Source organism: Empidonax traillii, unplaced genomic scaffold, assembly GCF_003031625.1.
Source record: "Empidonax traillii isolate 1590-97213 ecotype Southwest subspecies unplaced genomic scaffold, ASM303162v1 scaffold398:size1781980, whole genome shotgun sequence".
NCBI lineage: Eukaryota > Metazoa > Chordata > Aves > Passeriformes > Tyrannidae > Empidonax > Empidonax traillii.
In genome coordinates, this window is record NW_020955591.1 from 968,732 (window position 1) to 993,386 (window position 24,655).

Below are 24,655 nucleotides of genomic sequence, written 5' to 3' on the forward strand. Positions count from 1 at the left end.
CTATTTTTCTATTCAAAGCTTGTAATACTCAATCACATAAAAGAGATGGAGCGCTTCCCTGTCCGGTCAGGTGTCAAACTTGTTGATAGTGGAACAGATTTGTTTGTCACTGCCCTAATAAAGTACTGATCACTTTTTTGGTGTATGATTTTTAAAGTTTCACAGTTCACAGTGACTCAAAGTGCAAGGTAGATTAAACCAAATGCTGGGATCAGATCCTTTCCGTGTCCTAAACGCACATGCTTTGTTCCTGACTGAGAGCTCTTTGTGTGCTGCTTGGCTGAGACCGTGGTGGCTTAGAGCCTGTGTAGGAGAAGGTGCTGATGTCTGGAGTAAGCAAGTGGTGGTAAAAATAAATTGTACTCATTGTAGGTTCAGGTTAAGAACTTTATAAAATTCATGTCAGGTTCTCTTGCTGGATTAATGTAAACTGCTTTGTTTGCAGGGTTTATTGTCATCCCAAAACCAGGCCAATTCTCCAAGTGGAACTGTAGTATAGCCATCACACTACTGCTAGCAAATCTCTGAACGCAGGACAAGAAGTAATGACAGTGGAACCAGGAGCTGTTCTTCAGGCAAAGAGCATCACAAATTTTAATGTGGCAGAGTGTAAACATGGAATTATGTGAATCACATAGTGACTTGCAAAGGACAAATGCAATGGGTTCTCACTACAGCCGATCCTGGTAGGCTGCTCACCCAAGGAAGAGTTTGCATTGGAGAAAAAGCAAAAAGCTTCCTTCGGTGCTGCAGGAAAAAGTAGTAACATATTTGGTTTTCTTTATACTTTTCAAGTCCAGTGTAATTTAATCTCTCTATATAAATATATAAATAAAAGATATATATATATATATATATAGTGTAAAATAAGATATGTTTCTTAAATTCAAGTAAGTTCAATGGTTAAACTAGTACTTCACCATTGTTTATTTTGCACTGATTTTTTTAACCAGAGATGGCTAGAAGACAGCCTGGAATGCACTCATGGAAAATGAAAGTCATTACTTTCTGGCTTCAAAATGTTATTCAGGAAGATGGATGCTGCAATCATAGATTTTTTTAAAACAAAATTGTTTTGCACTTAAATAGTTTAATGCTAATAGAGAATTACTTTAAAATTGGTGTTCAGACACCAGAAAAACTATGTTGTGGAGAAAAGATCCTTTGTATCTATTAAACATTTATTTTAATATTGTTGTTTTCAACTGCAATCGGCTCTGTATTATATGTATAAATAATGTAATTCAGTGATGGGGGAGGGGAGTAACGGATCATTACACTAGAGATTCTCATTCATTTAAGAAAGTGATATTTCTAATTCAGAAAATACATATTAAACTATCTTGAATATGCATTTTTGTTTACTTTCTGTTCAAATTCGATCACTTTTGATGTAACCGATCCTTTGTTGAATTAAATGTTTGGTACAGAAATACTATCTAAACTTTGTAGAACAAATTCCTTTCAAAAATATCTCACCTAGAATATTACTACTTATTTAATACAGTTGAATGTCACTTAGGAAAGTGAAATACAATTGTTCTGTTCTCATGCCTAACAGCTTATCTCACATAATGCACATAATGCAGTTTAAACACATCCTAACACAAGTCTCACAGGCACAGCTCCATGAGGTAACCATGTGTGTTTGAGTTGGGCAGTGGAAGATCCCAGTAGTAGCCGTACACTCTTTCTGACTTGGCAGTCAGAAACTGGGTCAACATACTGGAGTATTCTGAGACTCTTTTGTTTTACATCAGGCATCTCATTTATAATTCAACGCTCTTAAACTGGTAAGTGTGACAGGGTCAGACAGATCCCTGGATTTGCAGAGGTTAACTGTTTGTCCGAACGCTCCTCATTTTTAACCAGTCAGCAACGCAACGCTAAATTGTTTTCAGTAGTTCTTGCAAAGATTAACTCCTCTTTCCCCCCAGAGATTCTGCTTTATGTCAAGCCCCAGAAAATAGAAGTATCCATCACACTCTTCCCCTTCCTCAATGTAGCAATGATCACAGTTGGGATTTGTGGAATCCTGCAGGCAGAGTGGAACAGTGGCTGCTCATCTGGGACTGTGAACTTGCCCAAGGGTGCACGAGCTGTATCTGAGGCACGTGTTCCTGCCCTTCCTGCTCTCCAACAATAATGCCTGGTAGAAATTTTTTAATTACAAGTAAAATTTAGACATTTTCTGGCCTGAGAAGTGATTTTTTTCCCCCAAAATTAACAAAAATTTTGGGGAAAAGCAACTGCAGTAGCTCCTTGTAACTAAGTCTTACTCTTGCTCTGCAGCCATGTAGGGAACTGCCAGGTACATTTGTAAGCTGGGAATCAGTTGCCTACTTCATTCAAGATGGAGCTGTACTGTATAATGCTTATCTATTTGTGTTCTAAAATACAAGGGATGGGGAAAATACTGAAACTGAGCAGGATTATCGTTCAGAAGTCTGGTTTTATTAACATAGTGGGTTTAACTGTTAAAATACAGATAAACCTTGTCACTGAAAACTAGTGTAGTTATCTCTCTGTAGACTTCTTTTATGTATGTGCTTCACACAGTCTGAGTCAAAATGAAATGGTTGAAAAAATATGCAGTAACTTTAAAAGACTTTTTTCCTTCAGCTGAAAAAAATACAAAACCAGTATGGAAAGAACTGCAGTATCCAACATCAGGGTAACAACAGCAGCTACTTGTATCCATGTTGTCCCTGCCACAAATCCTAGTTCAGCAGCACACAAGGAATGTTGTGTGGGTTTTCTTTTTTCAGCCTCTTCTTCACTATTTGGGCAATCATCTAGAATTTTGAACTGCCCGTGCCACACTCTTTACTATGTGGAAAAAAAATCTTATAGGAATAAATAGGATACTAATAACTTACCTGGAAAGAACTTAAGAGTTCTACTGTAGATACAGCTCTTAATAAACTTTTTTCCTACTACATTAAAAAAAAAAACTAAAAGTGAGTTGAACACAAATAATCTCAATATGGAATTTTAGCTGAAAGAATGAGGGTAGGAATAATACTTGCCAATTTGCAGTTTAAAGTTGGATGTATTATAGCTATAAAGCAGGTGGGAAAACTCGAGTTTGCCTATTCATCCAACTGCCAGAGAAGTGTAAATTGTCTCCAGAGGTTTAACAGCAAAGAACTTGTTATGAAATAAATATCCTTGAAGCACTGTATGTGCCACACTGTGTAAGATCCACCTGAAAGTGTAAAAGAAATGAATAAAAATTCCAACATGGTCCTTGACTTACTGCAGATTTGCAGTTTTCACAGCAAAAATGATCTGCTGAATGTGAAATTGCCATTTTCACGATAACAGCCTGACAGCCCCAGGTACAGGGTATGTGATAACACACAAGATGTTATGGTGGTAGCCTCTTCTCTTCAGGTTAAAACTTACCAAGAATTCTGAGTTTGTATTTTTCCTGGCATATGAATAATCACCCCCCTATATTAATTATGGAAGGAAACTGGCAATAACATTCTTGAAATCAGGAAGGTACCAAACTGTGCAAACACAATTTGAGTTTTTTGTTTTTTTTTTTTTTTAGTTGAAATACTTAAAACTTCAGCATCTGTGGTTTGAGGCTTCTAGAAAAAGATTACAGGAAGCTTCCAACACAATTAATACATCTCTATCAGGAACATAGTTCAGCTAATCTGAGCTTTGACCTTCTACTAGGTAAGAGAGCTCTGAGTGGGAACAATCTGTTAGATGTGGGTAGTAAGATTTGTCCTCTGTTTTTTGTAAGGAATTAACAACAGTGGAGAGCGAGTTCCCTTGGATCCAGTAAGTTACCTATTTTTAGACCATCATTTTTACTTCTGCACACTATGCTCAACTTCAAATATATTGGCACTAAGCAACTCACCATTTTCCTCTCTGGAAAAAACACTGGATAAGCTCATGGCACCGTCTGCTCAGAATTCCAAAGGTAAGAAGTCTGAGGCTGCTGTTACACTGTGTTGCCTATGGACTTGCAGTCCTTAATTCCATTTCCTAAGTGTAGTGTCACACCTTTCTTATATCTATATATGTATCTTATATATTTAACACATATATATAAACCTGTGGTAGTTATTAAAACAAATACAGGATTGCCTTATTGTTGAAGTTCTCTGTCAGTATAAGGTGCTAACATGAAAGCAGGACAAAGTAGAGAGATGATTAATTGGGCCATGTAACAGAGCAAGAAAACTCACCCAGTCACTGTGGTTTTATGTACCCTCACTGCACTTGGAGATACCCTGGTCAGGAGCACATTTTCTGCTTGGAACTGGAGGAAAGCAGCGCCCATCCACACGAGTTTTAAGAAAATGAGAAAGAGCAGTTACCTGTACCATTGTTCTGCAGTACAGGTACAAGGAGCAGCATTGCAGGTTTCCCTGCAAAGCCTCGTTTAAGTGCTTTAGCCTTATTTTACAAGAATTCTTGCTAGGGTGGGATATTCTTGCTCTTGAGATTCTGAAAGTTTGCTGTGAACAAACAGAATAAATTGAACAAAGGTACATGATGCAGGTGCCCAATACTCAACTTGGATAGCCAAATTTGAATAAATACCAAAAAATGACTCCCACAGTATGCACCACATTTACCCTGTGAATATTTTCACATTTTAAAGAATCTGCTAGTAAATGTCACGTTGATCCTCAGTACAGTATGTGAAAATAATACCTTCTTCAAAACATGAAGACAAACATAAGATAGACAAGTGCTTTTAAGCAGTAGATGTCAAAAGGACTCATAAAGAACTTGAGTCTCATGAGCTTCCCCACACTGAAAAGCTACAATGTAGAATTTGGGCATACTCAAAGTTGTCCAGAATCTGAAAGGTAGAACAAGGAATAGGATTAATCCAGTCACAACAGAACCTTAAAAGTGTTGAGAGGCTTCTTCTTAAAAAAACAACCAACCAACAAACCACAACAAAACCCCCACCTACTGCAAGACCTCAAACTGAGTAAGAAGAATTTTCCCCCCCCACAAATGCACAGCCCTACAGAGTCTCAGGAGTGCAATGACAGCATAATGGGCATAACTTCTATTCTAGATGACTTATATCTTTACAAAATCTTTATGTTAACCTGTATTTTACTGCATTGTTTCAGCTGCATCTTAACTGATTAGAAATAAATAGTTTGGATTTAGAGCAGTAATCTCAAATTGATGCCTAAGGCTTGGACATGATGTGCTCCCCAGTGTGTTTTTCACGGTGCACAGACTCTTGTTTTCTAAGTAACAAAACTGCTCTGTAACACATCACCAAACTTAGGTATAGCAAATTAATTAATGCAAATTTTTAGATCTCAGTTTAAAAATCAATGGTATCAAGTTGGAATAACGATTCTTGCCAAGTAAGATAAGGATGTTGCCTTTTAATTCTTACCTTTTATAGCAATAGGAAACTAACATGCTATTAAAGTGTTACTGATGATCTGTGTGCAAAATTTCTGAAGGATGATGAGCTACGTGCCTTCACTGTGCTTTTAAGCAACTGGCTGCAATATCAGTGCCTGTTAAGACTTTTGATTAAAGTTCAGATCAATAGCTTGAAGCAAATTATGACTAAATTTTGCTTTCTTTCGAATCAGATAAAAAGTTGGTTTAGCTTTTAGCTAGCTTATAGTTACATAAAAATATTCAACAGTTACAGAAACTGCATCAGAAGCAAGTATCTCATGTGATTGCACAATCTGCACGTTCTCAGTAAAACCCGAGGTGGAAGTTGCTGAATACAGAAGGAGAATAATTTCCAGAGCTGACCAAAAAAGAAATTAAATTTGAATCTAAAAAAAATACAGCAGTTTGCTGACATTGGTAATGTAATGTGAAAACTTACGCTCTGTAGATAACATTCCATTCCTAATACTTGAGCTCAAAGAATCCTTTCATGTTATTTTTAACCAACCTCCTCCTCCACCAGGTTCTAAAAGGAACAAATACTTAGGAAGTTAAATGCAGAATGCTCCCTGTGCTCTGCCAGAACAATGCTTTAATTAAATATTGACCCACTTCAGGAACAGAATACCAAAATGATAGGAGAGCAGCCCTCAAACCTTGTGGGGGTTTCCTACAAATTGTCAGAGCAACACAAAAGCAGGCACTGCTGTTCTTGTTAGATCTTTAACAGCAGAAGCACGCCTGGGTCTCTCTTCACTGCACAGCCGTGCTTTTCCTCACTCCTCTTCCTTCTAAAGCAGGCGAGTGGAAATGTTTCAGGGAAGACTTAAATGCCTTCTGTTTCTCAGACTGTTGAGGAAGCAACAGAAGTTTGAAATACACTTCAATGGGCGAGTGAGAGTCGACACCTCAGTGTTTGATCCAATAAATTTAACAGACTGGAACACAGGGGTTCCACTGCTTTCCTTAGGTGCCCGGAAAACTGAGTGCAGTGTAGGAATAGAACAGGAAGTCAATTTGGCTACTCCAGAAGAATTTCATTTTGGTAATTCTCCAAGAGGAGATCCGTTTTGTTTTTGTTTTTTTATCTTGGTCTTTCCTAAGAGAATGCTTTTAAAATAAATAAACAAGGTTCAATTTTTTTCTAAGAACATCTTTAGGAGTAAAATTAAAAGAGAAAATCCAACTAATCAGAGAAAAAACCTCAAACCTCAGCCAAATACTATTTCAGCTCATTCTTTTATAAAAATTACTTGCCTCACTTGATGTTTCTTGCTATCTTTCCTAAAGGAACTCCTTACAAAGCCTACGTTGATGAACTCCACAACTAAACTGATGGAAAAAGTGGCTCCTCCTATGGAAGGAGAGTTCATGCTTTCAAGGTTGAATGCACAGCAGAAAATAATTTATAGTTTTTCTTTGCTACTATAGCAAGGGTTTTTTCTAGAAAAACCTGTATTTGAAAGTTTGTGATGTAGTACTAAGTTTCATCTCACCTTGTCGATACAGCAAACCTTTAAGAATGAATACGTTGAGTTTTCTCACATAGCTGATATATAAACAAAGTTTTAGTTTGCTGGAATTTTTAGTCAGATCTTAATTTTTTACTTTGTGTCAAAAACAAGCTTAGGATTTTCCCAGATATCATCAAAAAACAGGATAATTAAGTTAAAAAATGATATATTTTTATTTGCTCCAAAATGTAGACTGAAGCCCTGAGAAGGCAAAAGCAAACTTTCTGTCTCTGCCACAACTTCATCTGAAAACTCTTTAAGCCAAAGGCAGACAGCAAAACCAGGATGGTGATATTTAAAAATAAAGGCGGAGCTGACCCTTTAAGTACCAGTAACTCTGACAAAAGTCTACTGAAGGGATTAGGGGGTATCAAAGCTTCTAAATTCTAACTCGTGTATGTCAGGGATTTGGGGGGAGGGGGAAAGGCATCAGACCAAATAAAGATCTGTGTTTAGGCAGACGGAATAAATCCAAGTAATCAGCTTAAGTAAAACATTTGTTTCTAGCTAACAAGCTCAGTGCTACAAATTACTTTCTCTAAATGGGCTGACAATTCTTCCACTTAAATACTACCTGTCTTGGACTTGCTTTTGGAATTTGGCACAAAGACTGAGGTACTTGACCTTATGTATTTCTTACTAATCTTAATTTTTTGTGCATGATCAAAGCTTGTGTATCAGGTGCCCTAAAAAGTCTGGGGGAAAAAGAGAAGTAGAAAAAAACATCAGTTGTGCTTTAGGTGAGGTTTGGACTAAAGGCAAAGAATTATGTTGACTTGAGTTACATTAATTGTATTCCAAGCCAAGAACTCGCCCTGGAAGCAAATTTCATTTCAGTCCAGCTGAAGTAAGGACAGCACTCACCCAACTTTTTGATTTTAGTCTTCAAGACTGAAGAGATTTGAAGTCACTTGCCAGAGTTCCTGAAAATAAGGGTGCTGTAATGCTGGATGGGCAGCAGTTCTCTAATCGGGGTCATATTTTATCATTGCATACAGGAGAGAGAAACCTTTGGCAGTCAATTTGTGCACAAGAGGAGGTTTTCCTTCTCCATTTTTTAAATCAAAACTAAAACTTCTTGACCTGTGTTAAGCAAGTTGAGAAAAAAATTATTCATGCATAGTCAGGATTACAATTTACTGAAAAGAATTAATCAGATTTAGGTAATCATTAATTAGGGACAAGTAAGTAGTACTTGGGAAAAAGATATTTTCTTTCCTAAAATGTTACATCATTGGCCTTAAAGATACTATGGAAATAAAAGGCCAAATCAGATTGACATAGGCCCAGATATCCTCTGCTCTGACTGTCTCTGGGTGGGGATAGAAGATGCTGCTCTTGGGTCAGAAGGGAAGGAGGTGTTTGTGATGGCTCCTGGAGCAGAATTTGCACAGAGCTGTACAGTTCTGTTGTGGATATTTAAACAGTGGGATTAATAACTGTGGGAGTGCATACTTACTGCTTGAACTTCTTGAGGGTTGTTTTAGCAGGAGTGCCTATAATGTCATGGATTTTTGAAATTTGGTCCAGCTCATTAGATCCAAGAAAACTGCAAGGTAAGAGATTGGTATTAGCACTAGAGAAGACGCAGATAAACTACTTTAGTTGCATAGCTGCCACTTTGATTAAAAAAAAAATGCTTATAAAGAAGATAACATGTTAAGAATTATTCACTTGTGGACAATTTAATACCTACCAACAACTGAAGGATAATGTGAGCAGCAGAGCAACACAACTGCAGGTTTGGATGGAAAGAGCAGTTCGGGTTTTTAAACAGAAACCTGAAGCTGTAAACTCTCCTCACTGGTTTGGGGTAAAATATGTAAAGAGAACATCCCTCTTGGTGAAGGACAATGGAACTGAGATTGTGTTTGCTTCTAGTAAAGTGGCAGATCCCAGAAGACAATGGGTTTTCCTCATTTTAAGACAGCAGGAGTTGAGCAGTCCCTCTTGCTGTGTATGCACATAGAAATACGTATTTATCACACTCTATTCCTAACAAACAGGTTCTTTGCAAGCAGCAGTACTGGAAAGATGGTAATTTGAACTGCATTCCTGAGCTTGATCCTCAGTTAATATAAAACTTGCATAAAGTCCTTGAAAACACTGTTATCATAACAGAGCAATCTGACTTTAGTCAGGTCTGCTACTATTTGTTTCCTGTACATGTTACTTTTTTCCTTGGGTTTATAATTTAAGAAACACTTCAGCAGCACCACATGACTCCTGAAAGCAAAACAGTGAGCCTTCTTTTTAACTGTTTGCAAATTCAATCAAACAGCTGGCTGCACACTACTCGGAATGTCTTCAAAAAGCTTTGAGCTGAGGAAGGAGAGAAAAGATCTGATTCACATGGTGCAGCTGTATCAAGACAGGCAGCTGGGAGTAGCTTCTGTGTGAAGAAAAAAATGTGCTGCTGTCTTTGATTGTAAAACTGTAACCCAGTGAAGAACAACTGTGCAAGCCATGAAAAAGTGCAGTCCAGGAGTCATGATTTATAAGGAACAGAAAGAAGGAAACCAAGATTTGAAAGATCAGCATGGCTGAGTAAAAGACTAAAAGTTCTTATACAATGCCGTGTAAAGCATAAAGGCTTATGCAGACACTGAACAGCAACAACTGCAAGATGCACTGAAAAAGAAACAATCTTGTCCATAACATCCTTTAGCTTGGCAAGATTCTCTCTTTTAATTTGGCAATTTCCAATAAACATCCCTCATTTCTCTCTGAGCACACCTATGAGGTCTCTGAAAACGTGCACTGGTTGCAAAGAGTGAATTTTTTTACATTAAGCTAAAATTACAAGGAAATATCTTTAAGGGTTTTTCTTTTTGCCCCAAGAAAACCTAAAGAGTTTGCAGTGTGTAATTTTCTTGCCAAACTTCAAAGCCCACCTGATTCAAACTGAAATGAAACAACGTGGCATTTTTAAAACTTTTTGTCCCAATTCACTTTGCAAGAGTTTCACCACATTTGGGATTTTTCTATTAACAGTTTTCTGGCCGAAGCAGAACTGTTTCTACAAGTTAGCAGGCAAAGCATAATGGTTGTCATTTAATGTGATGGTGATGGCAGCAGCTGCACTTGCCATGTGGAGGAGGAGGAAAGAAGCAAAGCAAATGTTATCACTCCTGGTTGCATATCAGAGACAGCAGTGTGGGAGGAGAATAACGAAGAACTGCTGCTGTTGCTAGGGCACAAAGATATTGGAGGAATACTCATGGTGGTGATTTCTCCTCTTTTCTTGAAGGCCAGTGACACATTTTCTGAGTTATAGTTTCATCATCAGCAAAAAGCTTAAAGGACTTTAATCTGCATTTTCCTGAACTCTTTCTTCATCAGAATCCGGTTTCAAAATATCCCAATACATGAGGTCTTAAACACACTATACTATAAATCAAAGTCATAAATCAGAGGGATTGTATTCTCTAATCTCCTCTGGTTTTGGAAAAACTATTAGCAGGTCGAAAAAGAGGGAAATATTTTATCACCAAGTGTATTAACCAAACTGAGGATAGTTAGTGATGCTCATGAGAGGAAATGAGCCATACTGTACACAGAGAAAAGCAGAAAAAATAAAATTGTACTAAATATGAAGTCATTGGGGGGGAAAAATGTTCAAAAATGTCTTTTGAAATAAAATGGTTATAATGTTGGTTGTACTATGTTCTCTGGAATATGCAACTGCTTTATTACTAACCTGCCACAGGGTGAAGAGAGTGCCAGGCCAGACTGGATTACTGCCTCGTGAACCCTGCAGATTAAGCACAGAAGAAGCTTCCACAAATCCATGGAAACGAAGATCATATTACCACGTGCTCTTAATTTGAGTTATTTACTTTTGGTTATCTTGAATAACAATAAGAGAAGCCCTCCATCGAACACTGTGCCTTGTGATTTCACAGCCAGCACTCCACATACCCATTTTGTAACTACAGTGGCCATTTGCAAGCAAACATTCAGGTGCTTGGTACCAGCGTGGGGAAGCACATCCCTTGTGTGCCTGCTGAGAACAGACACTCCTACAAGATCCAAAATCTCCCAACTTCAAGGTATTCTGCTGCAAAAATCAGTAATGAATTTCAACAAACTACAAACAGTGAGATATTCAATCAAATATTTTCCTTAAATGTCATCACAAAAGAAGTGACAGATTACTTTAAGAAGAATCTTTCCAAAATACCAGGGGTATCATAGCAGTAAAACTGCATTTAAATAGCAAGTAGCTCCAGGCTTGAAGGCAATCTCTGTCCCATAGTATGTGCATATACCATTCTGTACATCATTAAAAGAAAGACCTAAGAATTAATTGAAGAGCATATGGACTATTACTAAAGGGAAGGCTGCTAAATAGGACATCTGGATTAAGTTATTAGAGTTCTTCTGTTTAGCAGTGATATAATAGGTGGCTTTGGCTTCTCCTGTACACTTCTGTGACTTAAAAGAAAAATGTACCTCCTGAAAATAAAGTTTTATAAACTGAATTTTAAAAGCCTTGCTTTTCAAACATTAGCAGAATAACCTTCTGAAACTGTCAGGAGAAATTATTCCAATGAAAAAATCTGAAAGCCAATATCTCCTCGCTTTTGTAAAACTTCCACTAACTGTAGGAATTGAAAGTAGAAAGAAAGAGCTGCAGAACTGAGCCCTACTACTTGGGTCTAGGTTAACACAGAAAGGAAAATATATTTTATTAGAGGATAAAGAACAGGTTTTTAGATTGGAGGGAACACATGCAGGCTGTAACACACTTTAGTTATTTCAGGTTTTAGCCAGTAACAAGCTTGCTGGTTCATTCCCCTAGATCAGGAATACAGTATTAGAGATAACTGTGTATATATATTTTTTTTAAACGGCACCTTTATTCATGTAGAAGCATTACCCTCTCAGTGTTAAATATCCTCAAATGAAATTAATTACCTTTATTGTTTTTTCTTATTTCACATCTCTCTGAAATATCCTATTTCTCTACTAATATAAACACACCACAGAGAAGAATTCTGTAAAACTGAATGTGCTGTAAAGTTATTGCTGAACCAGGTCTCTTACCTATATGTGCACTCAAGATTTACATAACTAGTAAATGTTGTTCTTAACTTTTTTTCAGGCAATGGCTTTCTCCCTCCTAGAATAAAATTTCAAGTTGTAAAGTCCTTTTTAGTAAAGAACAGAATACAAGTACCCTACTCTTCGGCTTCCACAGAGGCACTGATATCACCTTTCTCGATTATACTATTTCTGTCATTTATAGCTAGCTTTGTAATCCATTTTCCACTCAAGTTCAGACATAATTTAGATTTCAGTGTGCACCAGAATAGCTCAACTAACAACTGTCAATTCAGGAGTCTGTAAGCTGCCTTAGTTTTTGCTGCATGTATTTATTGCAGTATCTGTCCCCCCAAGTTCCACCAGAACTGCAATATTTCACTTCTGAACATCTAATTTCCTCTCTACACAAAGTAATTGTCCTTAAGGTTCAAGATTTATATCAATCACCTCAAGTTACCGCAGTGCTTAAATGACTGTGATTCACATTTGAATTGCAAATAAAGGTTAACCCGTGTAGTTTAGTTTGCTGTTGCTGTTAGGCAATAATTACAGTTATAAAATTTATCTATTTTTCAGAGCCATTCAGTAACTGCTCAGCTTTTTTTCTTTTATAGGCTCCAAAGGCCTTTTAATCTTGCTGTAATGCCTTTATGTAACGCTGCAATGCCATCAAGGGAGGCAGAAATGATCACATTTTTGAAAAACAAAGCAGGTACTGATCTGCCTGATGACAGTAGTATGAGTAATTGGCCGGGGAGGAGGAGGGAGATTATCAGGACAGTAACTCATTGAGGCCACCAGTCCTAGCAGCCAGCGGGACTTGTGTTCCCAACTGATTACAGGGCTCCTCCAGGCAGCCACATAATCCACTGGGCAGGATTAGATCACAAAGCACTTGGAACACAGTACCATTTACACTGGGAATTGTAGTGGTAGTGCCCCTGTGGAGATAAATGGTGCTTTCAATGTCAGGATTTTTATCATTTATAATAGAAAAGATTTTATAAAATGCTGCTACTCAAATCAACTGGGATTATTATTAGTATTTAAGAAATCAGGCCTTCACAAAAAGAAGTCATGCTCAATTGCTTTTTCATTAGGGGTCAGTAGTAAAATCTGGAGCAGATGCTCCTCTGCTTCCAGGTTTATCATTAGAGAAACCTTATTTGGCAGGAATGGTGAAGTGAATCCTAAGGCAGTGGCACCTGTGGCTTCTATCATTTCACTTGAGGCATCCCCCACACCTCTCTCTGAGACAAACTTTTTACATTGCTTTAAATGACCAAACTGCTCTTGATTAAACAAAGGACAAGACTGTTTTTCAGTTATAAAATGACTTGTGATTCCACTATAAATTAACAGCAAGAGAATTACGACTTTGTGTAAAGACAAATAGCCTTGTCTTCACTGAAGTAACATGGATCTCTTGGTTTATTAAGGAAAATTCAGAAGTATCAACTTTCCACGAGTAGCATTACAGTGACCTGTTCTCCTAATTACTCAAATGTCTCCATACACCTTGTTAAATTAAAAATTACTTTTCAGTCAACCCCTGCTTCAAGTTTTTCTTTATTACAAAATATTGTACAAACCATGCTTGCCTCTAAATCTTTCTAATGTAAAGATTTTTTTAATTGCTCTGCACCTACATTAAACTGGATTTTGCAAGACAGAGCAGGCAGGAAATGACAGGCACTCGCATTATTATACACTGTAGAAATTTATAAAAGACTACAAATCCTCTGAAATGTAACTACTTTTGTACCCTCTGCAAATGGTTTTGTGACAGAGCATTGCTAATGAACAATTTAATTGTTCTACAAATTAGTGATGCACTCTTTCAAATCACACTGCTGAAAATTCCAAAGGAGCTCCAACTTGTCTTTGTTCTGTAGAGATGCTCAGTGAGGCTGAGACATAAGATTTCTGGCTCAGAAATAAGATTATTTTTCCAGATTAATAACGTACCTGGACCCTTCGCTGTATTTATTGTTGTTACATTTCTTGACTTTGCAACAAGCCACAACTAGAGTTGTTTGGGGAGAAAACAAAAAACTATTTCTGCCCCATAGGAAATTGTGGGAAAATTGTGGAAATTTACTTTTAAGCTCCAAAATTAATGTCTTAAAAATGCACTATGCCTCAGAGAGATTAAATGCTTGCATACTTCAGAATATCAAAATACTTTTTTGGGTATTTATTATAATCTCCATAGGAATTTGTTGTTCATTTTCCTGTTTTATTCTGTGATTTAACAAGCTCCCCCCCATGTGTCACCACCTCCTACAACATAAAAAAAAGACACTGTATCAGGGGAAACACAGTCCAGACACAAAACCAGATCATAAAGAAATTCAGGTAGACCCAGATTAATGTTCAGATAACCCCTAACTGCAGCATTTCAGATTACTATTTTGCATACATTTCATTTTTAACTGATTCACCGTGCCATAGAAATGGAGGTTATTAAAACTAAATGGAAGGAAAATAATCTTCTTATGGAAAACTTGACTTTGATAAAAACTGTATTTTAAAATAAAAAAAAAAATAACAACATACTGAATCTATGATTCTAATTTCCATCTGAATACAATGTTTGATATAGCAGGCTTTCACATGAAAAGGAGAGAAACAATAAGAAATGTAACCAAATGAATGCAAGTACTCTGTTGTAAAAAAAAAAAAAAGGCAGTTAAAGAACAAACTTAAACATTCTGATTTTTCATAAATGAAGTACAGCATCTTTCCTGGAAGGAGAAGATGCAAGATTGTTTTTAGTACGTATGCAATTACTCTGACCTCTCAGCTTAACAAATCTATCCTGTAAAAACAAAATGTCTAATTAAACCCAGCAAACACTAATGTCTCCTTTGGTCATCAACAAACAACTGTATTCTAATCTCACATTCTTATGTAGGTCAGAGAGTTACTCCTTTTGTTAGAGATCTGAATGCTCAGTGTAACCAATGTCATGTTCAGGAGCGAGTCTTTATTCTATTGCACTGAATGACAGTTGCATGCTCAGTTATTTAAAATAATCTCTCAATTGTTAAGACATTACAAATTCTTGATTATTCATTTTAAAAAATCCTCTTTTGATAATGAATTGTAAGTACATGCCCCTTCATTTGCTTTATCTATCTCTATTAGTGTTTATGCAAGATTTGGTTTTAAATCAGATTTTGTTCCGAACTTTTCTGTAGGAACTCTTCCTTAAGCTTTGTGGTCTCTGATCTGCTTCCACAAACAGCTCCAGAATTATTAAATAATGGTGGTTTCAGGGAACAATGTTGTTTTATAAAGAAAACTTGGTAAAAGCCATTTTTACTAGATATAAAACCTGATTGGTTCAATAGTTTTAAAACAAATGGGAATAATTTTCTTATTACCTCACTGCCATCCTGCTCTAACAAATCACAGAATCACAGAATATGCCAAGTTGGAAGAGACCCACAAAAACATGTTGAAGTTTAATTTTTTGTTACATAAAGCAATTATTTTCTCTTTTGCAGTCAAGGTTGTTTGACTGTAGAATAGATGGCCGTGGACCTGACGAGAAACCTGCATTCATGCCTTAAAGAAGTGGGTATATTCTACTGGCAAGAGCTAAAGGGAGAAGCAGTACAGCACAAAATTTCCTTCTGAGTTTTATAATCTGTAACAGCGAACAACCAAGTGAAACATAATTAATTCCACTTTGTGCTTCTTAAGCATATGGTACATACCTTCTATCAGCTCATAAATACCCATGCCCATAAATTCACAGAGCCAGCGTTTCTATCACTGCAGAAACAAATAAGGAGACTTTAACCTAGGAATAAAACTTACATGTTGATTTATTCACAGCATAGGAAAAAAATACTTAGTTTAACCAATATTAAAATGGACATTTTCATTTTTAATTGATACTGTCTCATAGAAGTTTTTAAACTTAAGTCTGAGGTATCATAGTTTTAGTTTATACTATCCAAAGTGTCCACTGCAGAAGTTAACTGATTTACTCAATAAAGATGTCTTTTGGGCATATGAACCTGTTCAGGAACAAGAAATTTCCAGTAAATTAACTGATACAGTCTTACAATAAAAGGCAGGAAAGTCATTACAGCCAATATGTGAAGATACTTTCTAGTTAGATCACCAGTAGTGTTCTATTGCATGGAAATGAGTGTCTGACTGGAGTCACCGTTTTGCTGACAACACCAATTTTAAATATAATCATGATATATCTGACACTTTATTTTCCATTTCACTGCCCTGCAGAGGCAGACAGCTTTAGGTCTTCAGTTTTCCCTGTAAGATAATTGCATTACAGCACATCTGCCCTGCAATGCTGTGTTAACCCAGGCAGTAAAAGGTGGGGGTACAGTCTGCAGTTCAGCTCAGACAGACAGCAGGAGCTCTGTGAGCTGGCTGGCCAGCTGGGTCACACTTGGGTAACAACACGGCAGCTGAGGCTGAGAGTTCCAGAAAGCCAAGCTGCTGACACCATTACCGGCTTCCCATGTGTTTACAGGAAACAGGCCTGTCATTAACAGTGTAGCACCCGAGCCTTGAGCAGAGGAATTAGAGAGCCTGAAGGGCAATATAACATATTTTAGAGCAGTTGACAAGTTTTGTGTCAAGTATTTGAATAATGAAGGCTACGTCTGCTGTTGCACAGCGATGGAGAGCAAATGCTGTCATAAGACGTGACCACTCTGTGAGACAGAACGTGTCCCCAGAAGACACTGAAGTGCCTAATGAGGATAAGTAACCCAACTTCATCACTGACTGATCTCTTTCCAAATGCACAGCTCAGCTGTTGCCTCATTCTGAGATTTAAACTTTTACTACTTGCAAAGGGGTGTCTGTAAAGTTGCCTGTGAAATGACACTGCCAAATAGTTTGCCTTGATCCCTAGTTCAACCTGACCAGTCAAACCAAGATCCTTCACCTACCAGAGCCTAATCCAGCAGATAAACTCTGAGTGTGCCTAACCAACATACTGTGCCAGTAGCCATGATGTCCAGTGAAAGCACGAAACTGGATATGGAACATGGGTTGAAATCATCAGCAAGTAGTACATATTATGAGGTGAAATTTAACTATGCTTAACATGTACTTAGTCTGTAATTTTAATACTGATGTTGAAATATTTTTGGTCTGCTGCAAAAGAGACAGAGAAAGCGAGAGCTACACCAGACTTTCTTAACAAAGGAAGGGATGTAGACTTCAGAATTTGAGAAAAGTTTTGGGGTTTATTTTCTGTTGAAATGAAAAGCTGGTTAAGCATCTACAGGTTGTCTCTGGACCCAAAAGTTACTGGATATTGTTCAAATAAAGGAATAAGGAAGAAAGAAATGAATGCATCATATTTACAAAACAACTTCATGTAAGCATGGAGACAGAAGGATGTGGACTCAGCTTCCTTAGTGCTTGTATTTCTCTCAGATTATTCCCTTGTTTCATACTGAAGTTGAATTGAGAAGACTGACTTGGAGTCAGGGACTGGATTATAGTTGTCTTGGTTCCCTGCCATGAGACTGTCAGAACCTACTCCACTCTAGTCTGTCACTGAACTGTCAAATGCAGGACCAGACACGTGGTTTCCCTGATGTTTACTGAGAAAATCAGTAATTAGTAAATGGTTTTAATCCTTCTTGCAGTCTGGAGTAGCTGGACTTACCCAAACAAGAGAAGTAGTAACTTATTGTGCTCCAACACCAGTTACCATGCCAAGGAGCTACCTGGCAGGAATTTTGTGTTGCATAATAGTATGTATGATACTATTTCCTCTGTGCTGGTGCAGCATACATTCCAAACATTGCTCAGCATGATGCCTTGCCAAATTTAACATTTAAAATTAACCTCTTACATGAAAAATAGACACTATTCAACTACTGTGTAATTATTTTTTGCCCTCCTGGACTTTAATAAACAAACAAAAAAATATGCTACAGAAGCTCTGTGGGGGAAGCAGGAAATAAAGAGCTTTGCACAGTTGAATGGAACAGAGCAGGACACATTTGCTTTTGTACAGTCAGACTTAAAGAGAAACACCAAACAAAATTTTCCACTTTGAAGTGAGGAGAAATATCTTTTATGGGCAGGTTCAGCTTAGAACACTGTTATGTTTGCTAAAAGAGTTCACTTCATCAAAAGAATCTGTCAATTTATCAAAGGGCTAAAGGCCTAAAAGATGTTTTAGACAGCTACATGAAAGAGTCTGTTTGTTGAGTCCTACCACTAAGTTGTACATGTCTGCCCTTGATAAAGTTAAGGAGATAGTTTAAATACTGTTTTGATCATAGATTGGACAATTCTGTCAGTTGTAGGTAACATATAAATGGACCAACAGATCTCTAACAACACAACAGAGAATCAGAAGCCACATTACTTGAAGATATTTGAGTCCTCTTCTTTTTTTTTTTTAACCTACAATCTTTGAGATCTGAGTTACATTGTGAAATCTCACCTAAGAGCAAAATGTCCCATTTAGCTTTGTACAAATGAGTCACTCCCAGTGATTTCACCATGAACTCACTATATTTAACTGAGAATACAAAGTCAATAACCCAAGTGCCACTGGTTGGCACTTACATACTTGAAGGAGAATGTCAAACCTATGTCTACACACAGCCCTCTCCTCTATTTTCCTAACTGATAAAAAGCACCTATTTTGTGACCATATAATGGTTGATGGTTGTAATTAAATATAAATGCAAATATGAAGTAGAACTAATGCTATACATGGACTAAGCATGAATACCTTCACTAAAACAGTATTTAAAGTAAGACTGAAAAAAGCATTCTCCCCTCCAGGAAGAGGACTGACACATTTCCTCCTCCGATTATTATTTACAGTTAAAAGAAAAACAGCACAAGTCCATTCAGTGCATTTGGCAAGGCAGAAATCAACTATTTAGTCCTCATTCATCTTGTTTTACCCTCGACCCAGTGGCCAGGCAGCATTTAATACAGTGGATGACATCAACTGGACTACTCAAGGAAATAACCCCCCAGTGCCAAATAGGAAGGCCCTGCCTAATCAGCAGCAGAGTTCCCTTTCTGTACCACATGCAAACCTTTTTAAACCATGGCATTCAAAAAACTTCACTTAGTCTTAATTTTGTATTTTCCCACCAAATTTAAGTAAGATTTCCAGAGAATTTCTATAATTAATTATGCATACCTTTCAAAATGTTGCTTCATGTGTTTACATGCACAGCACTTTCCATTTCTAAGATTCAGTGTCTGCAGGGCATCAGAAAATGCTCCCTCTCCTATCTTACCAAGTGGTATCCTAAAAACAAAAATACACTGTTTCAGTATGTTTGAAATTGTTATTATGACTGCATAACAATTCTTCATTGATTTGCTAAATGCTGACTAATGGAAAACTTAAAAGGGGCTTTTTTTGTGTGTGTGTGAATACATAAGTAATTTGAGAGAAAATATAATGACAGAAAATGAAGTTTTGCTGCCCATACTACAGAAATCTATTCTCCTGAAAGTAAAATACAGTAATTCTTAGACAATGAACCTTCTTGCTCAGAGACATGATTCCGCTGCAGGCAGCCCTTTCTACCTTTTTTCTGCTGCAGCACATTAGCTGAATTTATTCTTTCCTTCTCTCACACAAAAACCCACCAAAATCTCCAAACCTTTATTTATACTGTACTGAAAACAAAAAATTATTTTGGAAAGCAACTGTATCATGGAATCATTCTTCTAAAACGGGGGTTATTTGTTGGGGATTTTTTGGGGGGGATGTTGTTTGGTTTTGATTTTGCTTTTTTTTTTAAAGCAAAGCATTTTCTGACTTTAAAGCTTTATTTTCATATTAAATTTAGATATGAATTTTTCTCTAAAATAATGCTTGCCTTTGACAATGAAGTGCTCCAAACACAAGGATGTGAAAATTCAGTCAATTCTAATTCTGCAGAACTAAGAGATGAAGCAGGTAACGTAAGAGTTATGAAGAAGAGTTATGAAGAAAGCTTTATTTATATTAATTTTTCAGTCTTTTAATTTCTATCAGAATTGACATTTCTTTTCTTTCCTCCTTTATTCTCCTTCAGCTTTGTGATTAACTGTTCCTTACCAATCCCAGTGCCTGGTTACCTTCACCCACTTCATCCTCCTATTTCCTTTTATTTTTAGCATCTGTAGATTCTATCCTTGATAATTTTTTCAGTAATTTCATCTGAGCAAAACCTAATTCTGGTTAGCTTTATGCTACTGTTGCTTTTGACATGGTCTTTATTATTTAAGAAAGATCCAAACCCAGTTATTTCGAGGGAGGCAGAGCAGGAAACTTCTTTTATCATGTTCAGCCCTGTATGGGTGTCAGAATAGCTGTGGGAGTCTCGAGCTCTGTTGACAGCAGTACATTCAGTGGAGCTGCCTGTATTAGTTACTGTGACAACAGTCCCTGGCAGGGACTTGTCCTGTGAGAACCAACCCTCTGTGAGGCACCTTCCTTGCCTGGTGTGAGGGCTCCTTCTAAGGTCAGTTCTCAAGCAGTTTCTGTCCTACTGCCTTGTTTTGGAAGATAAGAGAATTTGCTAGTAGAGATGGGGGCCATTTCGTGCCAGTTGCTCTTTGTGTCCAAGATTTCCAGATATGTTTAATTTACAAGTATAAACACAACCTCACAGTAGAGAAAGCCTGCCAAGAAATTTTTCAGAGGAAAAAGTTACTTAGGCAGGGGCATTCTAACACTGTCTTCCAAATAACAATCATTTTGTGTTGTCTTCATCTATTTTCTCCTCCTTAGCTTTCACACTTACTCCCGCTGAAGAAAAAAGAACTAAACAAAACGACAAAAAAGTGTTTTGTTTTCTTATGAGCCAAATGCTTGTATTTTAATTTAGTAGAAACCTTCCCCTTGTAAACATTCCCTCTTTCTCCAATACAGTAGCAGCACTTCTGTGAAATTGCTGGTCGCTCTTCTCACTTTTATCATCTGCTGCTTTGGTTTTCTGATCACTGCCCATCCTGCTGCATCATAAACTAACTAACTAGGCCATCTAAATCTGAAAAATTGGAAAATGCAGTGCAGTTTAAAATCACTCACACCTTCTAATACACTCTTTATTGACAATGCACATGCAGAACTATTTTAAAAGCAGAAACAGAATTTGAAAATCATTATGGGCAAAGGAGGCAATTTCTAACAGAGACTCCAAAATAGAGACTGGACTGTTTAATTCCTGTGGTTGTTATTTGATAACTAGACTGCGAAAATAACACACCTTGTCAGCAGAAATCACACATTGCACCATGTTTTCCACCCTCACCTTAAGTTTTAATTTCCTATCTAAATTGCTAAAAATAAGATGGGAATCATAAATTCAGAATATTTAAACCCCACTCTTACAGAATTCCAAAGAGAAAGTGTCAATGGATTTTTTTGGTAGCAACTCTCCAATCAGTTAGAAATATGACTACACTTGATCATATAATGTCAGAGCCACCCCTGTGACAAAAAGTACCCAAGGTAGACACAAAGCAACTTATTTGTTGACCTACTCTTTTATTCTAATAAATGGCAATCCCATATTTTTCTTTTCTCAAATGCAAGTAATTGATTCTCTAGCATTAAAAAAAAAAATCACATGATCTGAAAATAAGATCTTAATATCTATGACATACCAGCCATAGTGTTAATGAAGCAAAGTACTTAGGTAGGAAAAGCATTATGGTACAAATTTCTTGAAAATATCTTCAGATATATAAAGAAGTCACAAAGTATATGTTTATATAATTTTGTTTTCTTTCTATTTTCTTCTATACATGTATTTTAATCCAATGAGAGAAGTCCAGATGACAGGGGAGGGCTCAAAACAGTTTGATCTCTTTTAATTTTTAATTGAAGAGTTCTAATAGTGCAAGAAGAGCTAATCCTTTACACACGTTTAAAACATTTTTACAGCACTTAAGGTGTTTTTCATGTAAGCATATAAAGCTTGTTATAAACATTTTTACAAGAGTGCTCTGTGAACAAAATAAACACCCCACACATAACGAACAACCGAGCCTTCACCTTAAGCAAAAAGAATCACAGCAAAGACCTGAATACTTTCAATTAATTGAAAAAAAATGCAGAATCAGGAATGAAAATTGTGTTATTTGAAATGTCTCTTTGAAGCATAAAATGAACACATAAACTCTGAACAATCAGCAGCTGAAAGAAAGTTAGTATTTTAAGAATAACAGCATAGGAGTTTATATAGAATAAGATGAAATAAATTTAGACTAACAATTTATTACAAAGTTTGATTTTGCATCCACAAGCCAAGGTTTCTGGATATTCCTAAAAAACCACTTTAGCACCATCCTGATCATTTGAGAGCGACCAGACAGCAACAAAACCCCACCAAAACAACAGACTTGTATTTTAATTTAGTAGAAACCCTGAACACACCCTGAACAAGAACAGCCAGGTCACAGCCCAGCAATTGTAAGCTACGAAACTTAGTACAGCTACAAACCAAAACTTATTACCAGTTAGATTACCTGAATTTATGGTACTCAGAGATGAAGATGGGCAGAAAGGTTAAAAATTTTAAGACTGAAGGCTTCTAGGATGAAAACAAAGGAAGTGTTTTAATTACAGTTGCACAGAACATTGAATAAAGGAGACCTAATCACCGGTTAGCAGTTCTTTCATGCCATCTGTAACAGATATTATCTAACCTCTCCCTCCCCTTCCTTCTGTTTCAGCACACACAGATGCTCAGGCTTGGAATCGTTAATGGAAAGGGAAATAAAGGTTAGGAAGAACAAGTCGTAGCAATGTGGACTCATCTAACACCAAAAAAGTGGCCATGAATCATTCAACAAAATGACAGTTTTATGAGCAAGAGGCTACAGGAAAACCTAGGAAAAAAGGAACGGTCTAAACTAACATTATGGGCAAGTGATGGAATTCAAAGACAACACCGCTGTAACTAGAGAGCATGAAAGATTAATCATCATTTGGAATTAAAAAATCCAATACAAAATGACAGAAAAGACAGCACTACGACAGTCAAAACAGGCTATTATAAAAATCTAAAGCAGACACTTTGTTACAAAGATGCCAAGATGCCGAGGAAGAAAAGCTATAATGTTTAAGTATGACACTGATGCACCTGGGAAGGGAGAAGCAGCCAAAGAAATTAAGAAAGCTGATGAAGCTGAGCTTCAGTCACAGCCATAAGGCCATGGCACGTAATTATTGCACTCAGAGACACGCCAGATGCACAGGGTGTGACACGGGATGATGTGAAGAAGGATGCTAACCGATGGAAGGAAGGGCGTGCAGAACAAGGAAAACTTAGCAATTCCTAAGAAAGCACTTAGAGAGACCAGCAGATAGGGAGATGCTTCACAGCAGCGGGACAAAGATCTATTCGCACCCTGTCGTGGGACGCAGAGGGACCAGCGTTGGCAACGGAGATGCAGGTGCTGCCCACGGGCCGTGGGGACGGCGTTCCCAGGGGTCACAGGAACACCCACGGCCCCCTCAGCGCGGCTGCTCCCCGGGGCTGCGGCCCCCTCGGTGACCACCAACTCCCTCCCCCAGAGGCGCCAGGCCCCCGCTAACCCCTCAGGAAGGGCCCGCGGTTTTCCCTTTCTCCCCCTTACTGCGCATCCCGCGCCGTCCCGCAGGTCCCGGGCCGGCCGGGCGAGCAGCCGCTCCCGCCCCGGCCCCGCCGCCGGCGCTCCCCCTCAGGCCGCCATGTTGTGTTCCCGTCGCCCCGGCAACCGCGCACGCGCCGGCCCCGCGCCCCGGCCCGCTGCACACGGCACGCCGGCGGCGCGCACGCGCGGTGCGTCCCCCTTGCCCCGCCCGTGCCCGGCAGGTGGGGGCGTCCTGGAGCGTTTGTGCCTGGCTTGGTCTGTTTTAAGGGAAAGGGGAGACGTTCCCAAAGCGAGCGGGTTGTGTGGACCAGAGGCACCAGGACTGAGCAGTAACTGGGGGAAAGGTAATTCCGGCAGTGCGAGGTCGCAACCCGTTGACCACGTATTCAAAACGGACCCCAGATTCAAATGGAAAGAACTGCGCCTGCCGACTGATTAGCACGAGAAGCGAGATTTAATATGCTAATAAGGGTTTGAGTGCTCATTAATAGAAAAGCTGTGTAATTTGTAACCAGTGAATGCCGCTGCCTTTGTTTGTTAAAATGTATAACTAGTGTAAAGTGTAAAGTTTTGATGATCAGTGAACTAGACTTTTGTGGGTTACCACCCCAGCCCCCTACTTCGCACAAATTAGAATAAATAAAAAAAACACAAAAAAAAACCAAACAAAAAAAAACCCCAGAAACCTCTCGCCTCGGTATGTGAACTGTTGCTGCGTTGTGCGTGAATGAGCCGCGTTCGGGACATCACGACGGGGCCGAATTCCCGGGGACAGCGAGGGTTTTAGGGAGGGCAGCCCTGGGCCCATGGGATTAATACTCCATAAATCCAGCGGCCGGCCCTGGCTGCAGTGGCCGGAGCAGCGCCTGGCGCTCAGGATCATCCCCGGTGATGGGCTGATCCCTGGCGGATCCCGCGCGCCACTGCGATGCGGGGATGTGCCGGGATGTGCCGGGATGCGATGGGAGTAGTAGCCTGGAGAGGAGTCCGCAGAGAGACCATGGTCCGAGCTGTAGTGAACCAGCCTCCACAAAAAAAAAAAATCTGCATTTTGGAGGGGTGTGTCGTCGCCC

At 38.3% G+C, this 24,655-nt stretch overlaps 2 protein-coding genes across 7 annotated transcripts in view; one reads left to right on the forward strand and one right to left on the reverse strand.

Moving 5' to 3' along the window:
* The window catches only part of WDR20 (WD repeat domain 20), a 44,902-nt gene extending 43,548 nt beyond the window's left edge, over window positions 1–1,354 (forward strand). For 4 of the 6 annotated variants that reach the window (XR_003572344.1, XR_003572343.1, XM_027893604.1 and 1 more), the window contains one exon: window positions 446–1,354. Coding sequence is in view for 3 of the 6 variants with exons in the window: in XM_027893604.1 (XP_027749405.1) it covers window positions 446–499 (54 nt within the window). In the remaining 3 variants the exon portion in view is untranslated. The remainder of the gene's footprint in view (window positions 1–445) is intronic. The other 2 variants (XM_027893602.1, XM_027893603.1) reach the window with 2 other exon arrangements.
* Window positions 1,355–2,432: 1,078 nt separating this feature from the next.
* On the reverse strand, window positions 2,433–23,690 carry MOK (MOK protein kinase). The gene is made up of 5 exons (XM_027893607.1): window positions 23,586–23,690; window positions 19,144–19,254; window positions 10,624–10,677; window positions 8,383–8,472; window positions 2,433–3,208 (listed from the first exon to the last, which is right to left on the reverse strand). Exons 2-5 carry the CDS (start codon window positions 19,161–19,163, stop codon window positions 3,097–3,099), a joined length of 276 nt encoding a protein of 91 aa, XP_027749408.1. The 5' UTR covers window positions 19,164–19,254; window positions 23,586–23,690; the 3' UTR covers window positions 2,433–3,096.
* Window positions 23,691–24,655: the final 965 nt, after the last annotated feature.